At 37.3% G+C, this 9091-nt stretch overlaps 1 protein-coding gene across 1 annotated transcript; it reads right to left on the bottom strand.

The window, feature by feature from the left end:
- Nucleotides 1-1074: 1074 nt before the first annotated feature.
- Nucleotides 1075-1653, bottom strand: LOC133301822 (dirigent protein 21-like). The gene has a single exon (XM_061501518.1). The coding sequence runs from the start codon at nt 1636-1638 to the stop codon at nt 1075-1077; it is 564 nt and encodes a 187-aa protein (XP_061357502.1). The 5' UTR covers nt 1639-1653.
- Between the last annotated feature and the right edge of the window lie 7438 nt (nt 1654-9091).

The following is a 9091-nucleotide window of genomic DNA, read 5'->3' as shown; positions in this document are numbered from 1 at the left end:
ACTCACAGGCTGGCCCACCCCTTGAGTTGAGCCACATGACAGCTATTTTAGAGTCACTTTCAATGATAACTTTTCTCCAACCACCTTCCCAAGCCATTTGAATGCCCTTCAAAATACCCCATAACTCTGCTATTATGGCATTGCAATGACCAACTCTATAGCAGAAACCATTAAGCCAATGTCCTGCACAATCTCTAATCACACCTCCACAAGAAGCTAAACCCGGATTACCTTTGGTCGCACCATCAGTGTTCACTTTAACCCAACCTTCATCCGGAAATTTCCAAGGAACCAAAATTTCCTTTGAACTCGCAGCAGTATCCCCATATTTAATTTTTGCAGAAGCCTCCCAAATATCCTTGGATTGCCGTGAAATCAGATTATAGTCATAAGCATGATAAGGGCTTATACTATTATGCATTAATTTTTTTTAAATTCAACTACACATTCTCTTTTATTCCAATTTGTATATTCTCATTTTTACTTACAAATATCTTTCCTCTCATAATTTATATATATTTTTTAAGTTTTAATAAAATTTAGGAAACTGATATAATGCATGGAACTAATTTTAAAAAAATTAATAGACATAGGTGCTCCGACGGTGTACGTTTATTCTAAGAGAATTGTTTTTCTTATGTTGTATAAGATAAAATAATCTTCTTACATACAAATTTTACGTGGAATCCACTTTAATTTCTTTTTCTTTTTCTTATTCTCTCTCCTCTCTCGTACTTTTGTGAGGGTAGTAAGATTACTTTTATCTCACATGCAATGTAAGAAAAACAATTCACTTATTCTAAAATATCCATTACTTGCATACCGTCTGAGGCTGTACTTTTCAATCAAATTAATACAAGCACATTCCACACATAGAAAGGAAAAAAGTTACATTAGTTTTTCTTAGTCAAGCTTAACTACATCCCCAACTGAAGGGATATCAGTACTTTCCATCAACAAAACAACAATAATGTCACTTAAAAACACAAATCACATATTATGAACCAGGCTAGGTAAGTCTGGTTAATTCAAAGCCACCAATAACAAACCTAAAGAACAGCTTCAGCACAATACTCAAACATGCAGAACAGACACATTGTACTCAACAATTGCAACACCAGAATTAGCTTTAAATATATATGTCTTAGCCAAAGCAAAACCCCTTGCATATCTGAAGACCCCACTACCGCCAACAACAGGCATTTCTCTAACTTTTTCCATAGTAGGATTCCTCCCAAGAATGCTGAGGGTGCTGCCATTATATATACCTTCAGTGAAGACAAAATTCAGGACCATGAGCAACCCAATCTCATGTTGAGAAGCCAAAGCATATATTCCCTGAGATCTTCCAATGAGCTTCGAACTTGGACTTGGTCCTTCAGTTAAGGGGTCATCCATCATGAAAGTGGTCCCAAAACCACCAATGGAACCATTAGGGGGTCCTATAATTTGCATAGCAGTTGGGTTTTTACCTGTTATGTCATGGAAATAGAAGTGGAGTTGGGTGATTTTTTCCATGGGTTTTGTGGATGGATACGTAGCAGACTGCTTTGAGAACTCACCATTTGTCATGGTTAAGGAACTTGACATGATAACAATGAGATGAAAGGCAAAGAGGGAACTGAGAAGTGAAGCCATCCTCGTACAATTTTATGGTATGTTAGCCAATGGTGGCATGCAGTTATTTATAACCTGGCAGAAGATTTAGGATATACCCTTTTGATAAAGATTTCATTAAATAAAGAGTTATTTAAGCTATAATTAGTTAGACCCTTTCAAACTTTTTATACTAAACGTTTTGTCAATTGATTGCTTGTTACATCCATTGGTTACACCAAGTTTAAGTTGATAGGTGAAGGTGACTTTACTCTTGCAATTTTATAATATTTAATTATTTAATTGTTTAATATTTATTTAATAAAGTTCGGCAAAGTTGGTAGATAACTAGGTCCCTTAAGCATACTGATAGGGATTCAATCACTGACCGTGTGTATGAAAAAAGCTTTGTTGGTAGAAATAAAACTCATTTTGATAATCTCTACGCCTCGAAAGATATATTGAAGAAACTCAAAAAAGAAATGAGGATAATGTGGATTCAACTTGTGACAATTTGATCACAAAGGCTCCAAAATCACATAATAATCCAAAAATTTAAATTGATTAATAAATGTCAGATTAATAATTTTATGTTATATTTCTCTGACAATTTAATCCATATCTAATCAATTATGAAACTTTTCATTCCTCGCACTCAAATTTCCAACTATTTTCTCTGTTGGTGTTTTGTTTGATGGAATTTAGAGGCAGGGGATTTGCACCATATTTAGCTGGTGCTTAACAGCAGATTTCATAGCAACTTATCTAAAATTTTCAAAATAGTCGTTTATCACATAAATTATATTTGAAGCTGCAGAAAAAAACGGTCACAAAAATATGAGACCGATGAGACCAAGCCATTCAGCATGCTTACTTGGTACAAAGACAACCTTTGATGATAGCATGACACCTCTTTTGCAGGTTTCATGAAGATGTTTTCTGTTTCTCGCTTTATTAAGTTGAGTGCTGTAGCCTGTAGCTTTTGTTAGTTGAAATAAAAGCAATTGTCAAAAACTGAAAAGGTCCAATGTACAATTGATGAGCTCAGGACTAGGCATGGCCTTTGTGTTACTTGAAACAATCATTATCTCAGCACACCCATCCTGCTCGTGCTTTTGTTGAATCATTCCACTATTCCACAATTAATCCCACCCATCCACAAAAATGTTAAAAAATGAAATTTAATTTTTGCCCTCGTAACATTAGGATTCTCGAGCCTTCAGTTTCATTTTCGTACGACGTTTTATTAATTCAAGTTCAAATGCTGAATTTTCACATGCTAGAAGTTGTGATAGAGTTGTCCATGATGCTTAGCAAGAGCCTTTATTCATTTAAGGATGGATCAAACTTCAATTGTTGTGAATTTAGAACCAAAGATATGTCTCACAATAGGAAACAGAGATATGTCCCACAAGAGGTGAAATATGTTGATTTAGGAATACTCAAAATAGAAATGGTATGGACCAAGGCTCAATGTGAGTTACCTAGGTGCTAGGTAGAGATCTCTGCAACGGGGGATAATGTATTTCACCTATGATGACTTTAAATTTTAGCGGAATAACAGCTTATGAATGTGTGTAAAATCATATATCTTTTCAATAAGAGAAGATGAGTATTTATAGGGGATTGGATACTCCTAGATGTGGGAAAGAGAGAGGAGGACAGAGCTCTACTACCGTTAGTCTTGTCTTGCCTCTCCTGCAAGGCGTTTTGCATCCATTGTCAGTGTATAATGACACTGGTGATTCCCTATGTGAAACTATGGCTCATCATGGAATGCTCTCTAAAAAGTTATAAATGTGGGCTATTAACATTGAGCCTACTGGTCCTGCCAAATCAAAACTTATATCATGTTAAAATAGTAAGTGCTATATTAAATTTTAACCAAATTGTCATGGTCGAGCAATGTACACTCAATGGCTAGAGTTTATTAATCACGTGAAGAGCTAAATAAATATTTAATACAGTAAATATCTGTTTTGGTCTTCAACAAATTTCATGATATCTGTTTTAGTCCCTAACAAATATTGAGAGTGTAATTTACTATGTCCCTATAAAAGTATACGAGAGTCATGTTTTCTTTTTCTCTCTTTTTTCTTCACATGGCCCCACATGGACCACACATATTTTTATGCATGTGTAAGAGATAAAATTATGGTTTACAACAAGAGAAATATTAATCACACACACACACACACACATATACATATATATATAAAATTATTTCTACTTTTGTTGTAGAATTTTTTTTTTGCCACATTGTTATAAAAGTAAGTAGGTCCTACAAACTTTTTCTCATTCTTCTCTTTATAATAGGATTCACTCACTTTTATATGAATGTGAAATAAAAATTATGCACTAAAAACAAAAACATTAAACTTTTATATATATATATATATATATATATATATATATATATATTACTGTATTAATGAGTATCCATAAAAATATTTAAAATAACAAAAGAGATATCTATAATAAATTCAAGTAAAATCTAAGAAATATAAAATAAAAGTGAAAAGTTATTAAATTTTTAAAATATACATAATTAATTTAAAAATTAGATAAATTTTGAATGAAAAGAAGGTCGTGATGATAAATGTTATACGAAAGTCATCAGCAAAGAATAATTCTGTGAAAACATGAAACACAACATCTTAAGAATTCAGACTGCTATGCGTGTATAACTCTCTGTTTAAAACTTCCAACAATGCTTTTCAGTTATATCAAGAATTGAAATCCTAACTTGAATATTCCTCACAGTTTAAATGTACTCTCATCACGCTCAGTGTTTGAGGGTTTCACACTTATCCATCAGTGTAGTAGTAATTCCATAGGCTTGAACTTATTCTCAATTCCTAAGATTAAGGAATCCATTTGACATGCACAGACTAATCAAAAGGTCTTTGATAGGTTGTAACTTGGCCTGGTTTGGGGGTGAGAATCTTTTGGTCAGAAGCTGATTGGAGAGATTGAAACACTGATTTTAACAATACTTCATTCCCTTCTTCATTCTGCATCATTTTACAGACTTGGGATTCTTTCCCTTTCTTCACTACCCTTTTCTTTCCTTGTTTGCAGATGTTTTCTTTCTTTTCTCTTTTGAGCTGCAAATGTTCTTCTTTTCCTTTTTCAGAATTTTTGCCATATTTTGCAAACCAGTTTCCTGTTTCCTTTTTCAACTACTTATCTTTCCTTTGTGAAGTACCTTGACTTTCTTCTTTGATCAGCATTCAATCTCTCAAGGTGTGCCAAGAGGAACAAGATTAAGTAATTTCCATCAGGTTTGAATGAACTGGTTTAAGGCTCAAAAGGGCTTAACAATGGGAATTCTTATAGGTAGGCTGTTTGGCTCTAAGTTAACAAGAAAAAAATGCCCTTATCATTTCAGTAATGCATGCAAGCCAGAGAAACAGTTCAAGTTCTAGAAACTACTACAAAGAGGCCTCTCTGAAAAATAATTTATGTTTAGGCTTAAATCCTCACAGTTATAATTCAAACTAGAATTGCAATTCAAAGTTTCACATCAAGCATTATCCAAAAAATTTCACCAAAACAGTTATAAAAACGAGCAGTCATCATTCTCAGATAAAAACAATTAGTTGCTGACAGATATCATGCATCTTCTAACTCAATCTAATTACTTACTAAGTAAGCTTAAAACACTCTGGGACTGCTTGTTCAGGAATTCTCTAATTTCTTTTTCGTTTTCTTTAAAAATTGAATCTACTGAAAACAGAAAATAATAAAATAAAAAATAAAAAATTGAAGGTTAAAATATCTCCCCTTTTTCAGAAAAATTTCTGTTTAGACGTCCTTTTCGTTGTGTAGTTCCGCAGTATTTAGCAAGTCTCGCATACAGCATGCGACAATTCCCAGATTTAGAACGTTGTTGTCCTCAGCAACAAACTAGACTAGTCGAAGGGCTAATTCTGCCAGGTGGAACACACACACACACACACACACACTTGTTAAACAGTCAAAACAGAATAATCATTAAAGCGTACTGCATAAGGAGAAATAATCCAACCATGTAATCTAACAAAGTACTTAAAACAGCAAAATAAAATGCCTAAGTAAATGTCAGGGTGAAGTGAGTGATAGTGAGGCAATGTAAAAATAAAAATCATGAGTCATCTATGGCAGTATCATCATTATGATCAGCATCATTAGCAGCAGGGGCTACAGGTGGCTCAGCCTGTGCAGGAAGTGGTGAAGGTGGTGGGAACTCAGGCCTAAAACTGGCAGTGTCAATCCCGCGATCACTGCAGAGCCTGTCCATCATCGTAATGATATACTGGTGCTCAATCTGCATCCGCCGTGTGCGACGATCCAGATCCTGGAGGAGTAGGGAATCAGTTGTGGGGGCTATGGCTGCTGCTGGTGGCTCAGCATCCGGCTCAGGTGATGCCGGTGGAGGTGGAGGTAGGATGTCGTCAGATGCCCTCCATATGGCCTACTTACGTGACTCATTCCTCATAGCCCAATAATGGCTCTGGGTCATTTCCCTCTTTAACTTTACATCGCGGGGCTCCTCCTCTGGTATCTCCACTCCAGCCTGCACACATAGCTGTTCAATCAATGAGCAATGTGCGAGGCGAAGGTCAGGTTTTCCCTGAGTGATGATGGAAACTATCCTATCAGACAGAATAGCTCCAATGTGGAAATTATCCTCCCCCAGGAGAGTATAAAACAGTACTGCTCCCACCACATTGACATCACTTAGATTGGTGGAAGCTATAATGTTGGAGTTGATGAAAGAATGCCAGAAAATTGCCTCTTCATTAAGGTCCAGCCTATCCAATTTTTCAGGCACATCTGGCTGACCACTCTTGGGCTTCCAAGCAGACTGTGGCTGGGTGATGGCTATCCTGACTCTTTCAGCAATGTCAGGCATGTCTTCTCTATACAGTCCCACAGTGGGCTGTAGGCTGTTAAAAGTTTGGGTGAAGTGACATCTCTTGGTAGCATCCCAAGAGGTTTTAAGGAACCTCTCAATAGCGAAGGCTGTGAAGGAGACTTCTTTCCCCCTCACCCAACTCTTCCTAGTCTTGTCCACAGTTTCCTTGTCAGCATTGGCACATAATTCCTTCAAGATGGTGCTTGAGCTGACTGTAGGGAATTGCACCAAATGCTGCCACTGTCTCCTCTATATGGTTCTTCTTATTGGACAATCTTCATCCAGGTTCTCATTGATTGTTCTCTCCTGAATACTTTTTTTGTGGATGAACAATTGAAGTACCGGTCCTGGGCAGCAGGTGTAAGGAACCGGGTACCATCAAAATCAGTGGAAGCAGAAGCCCTGGGCCTCTTAGTGCCAGTTGCACTACTTTCGCCTTTCTTCTTGCCGCCTGTGCCAACTGCCTTTTTAGTATTCTTTTTACCCTGCACTCAGAAAAGTACCACAAGACAACAATTGCAAATCATCAGTGTTAACATGGAAGAGCAGGTCCAAGAATTCCTAGATTTTGTGTTGTTCAGTGAATACAAACAAAATCAAGCATAATGTACGGATTTAATTAAATGGCATGCTGCTTGGTATGCATATCAGAACTGCATTCATACTAATACATTAATCCCTATATCAGATGCTTACTCAGAATACCATAAGCATGGATATTAAACTAATGTGTGGAGTGTTACCATAGAAAGCCAATGTGCAACTTATCTTAATCCCCAATCTGGGAGCATATGTAACTCAATTCACTTTAAAAATTTCCTTTACATAGATAAGCATGGAAATGAGTATCAGTATAACAATCAACACAGATGCCTTTAGTCCATGAGCAGCAATTATCATATCACTAAAATGTATGTGTCTCTAATTATATCAGTGATCATGCTTAAACACAAAATACCAGTCCCCATCATACAGTGTACATAAGTACCTTTGATTTCCATATTTGCTGCAAATCCAAATATCAACAATGCAATCGCAATCAGAATGAATCAAATTTTAAGCTCCAAATTAAATTCATTCACAAGATGGCAACTATGGATCGAGTATGCTTGAGTAAACTAAATGAGCTAACACAAACCTTTGGACAAACATGTGACATGCATACCGAATTCAGAATTTGCTTCACAATCAAAGAAATATATTATACCATGAATACAATCTTCAATACCCAAGTTCAAATATACGCATGAGGAAGAGGGCATACCTTGTCTCCAGCCATGTAAGGAATTTGCAACTGAAATAGAACCAAGCTTGTAATGTGCAGTGAAAAGGGTCCCAAAAAAAAGAAATTGTAACCCTAACTTGTAACCAAATGGTGGTCGACGGTGAGAGGATATGGGTGAATGGAGGAATTTGGGTGTGGTAGGTAATGTGACTGTGTGACAGTGGAGCTGTGGAGGTGGTGCGAAGGTTGTGGTGGTGGTCGGTGTATGGTTGTGGGTCTAAGGAGGAGATTAGGTGGTTCTCTGGTGGTCGAAGGTGGTCGTGGTCGTTGATGGGAATATAGAGAGAAATAGTGAGACAGAGGTGTAGTGGTGGAAGGTGGAGAAGAGATGGTGGTGTATGGTGGTTGCACGGTGGTTGACGTTGGTGAGGTGTGGTGGTTGGTAGAGAAAGAGAGAGAGTGAGATAGAGTGATGGCTGTGAGGGGGGAATTAGGGTTTCACCTTTTTTTTTTTTTGTAACAAAAAATCTGATTTTTGCACCTGCGCTCATAGCGTGGGTTTTACGCTGTGAGCGTGGACTTACTGCCAATTTTTCCTTTCTGACGCTGAGAGCGTCACACCCACGCTCTCAGCGTGGTGGTCACTATCCATTTTGGTTGGGCCACGTTAGCAGCGCCAACTTCTCAGACTCAGTTTTCGCTTGATGGCGCTCGAAGCGTGGAATTCACGCTATTGGCGCGAGTACTTTGTGAGGTTTCCACGCTGATAGCGTGGTTACCACGCTGTGGGCGTGGAACTCACTGTCTCTTTTGGTCTTGTGGCGCTACTAGCGCCAAATTGGCGCTGACAGCGCCAATTCCCAGATTTAAATTTTTTTCATATGGTCACTAATTCACCATTTACTTGACTTATTAAAAATTAAACTAACCTAAGAAAATAACATAATAAATTAAAAACAGAAAAACAACTATTGGGTTGCCTCCCAATTAGCGCTTGTTTAACGTCACGAGCCTGACGTACCCCTTGTGATTTATGGTGGTTGGAAGCATGCTACCATTGATGACCCAATCTTCTTGATCCAGTATTATTTCCTTCCATGACCATATGCGTGTGGATGAGGATGGGGGTTCTCAGGAACTTTGAACTTAGTCTTCACATGCTTTTCCTTACTTTTGGGCTTTTCCATCTTAACCCTTGGCTTGCTTTCTTCATGCTACTGATGGACTTCCTTATTGATGATAACATGATATTGTTCTTCGTCTCCCAAGAAAGCATACTTAAGAGTTTCAGGCAACTCTTTTAATTCCACCTTTGGTACCAATGTAGCTGAGTCATCTTCTTTCTTTTCTAGCACCTCAAAGACAGTTGC

Source organism: Gastrolobium bilobum, unplaced genomic scaffold (genome assembly GCF_033153095.1).
Source record: "Gastrolobium bilobum isolate Gb01-03AN ecotype WA unplaced genomic scaffold, APGP_CSIRO_Gbil_v1 utg5528, whole genome shotgun sequence".
Taxonomy (NCBI): Eukaryota; Viridiplantae; Streptophyta; class Magnoliopsida; order Fabales; family Fabaceae; genus Gastrolobium; species Gastrolobium bilobum.
The sequence above is the reverse complement of the archived record's forward strand: the minus strand, read 5'-3'. Positions and strand labels throughout refer to the sequence as shown.

What these genes read in the sequence shown, in the direction of transcription:
- LOC133301822 (XM_061501518.1), bottom strand. Translation starts at nt 1,638, where the DNA reads ATGGCTTCACTTCTCAGTTCCCTCTTTGCCTTTCATCTCATTGTTATC.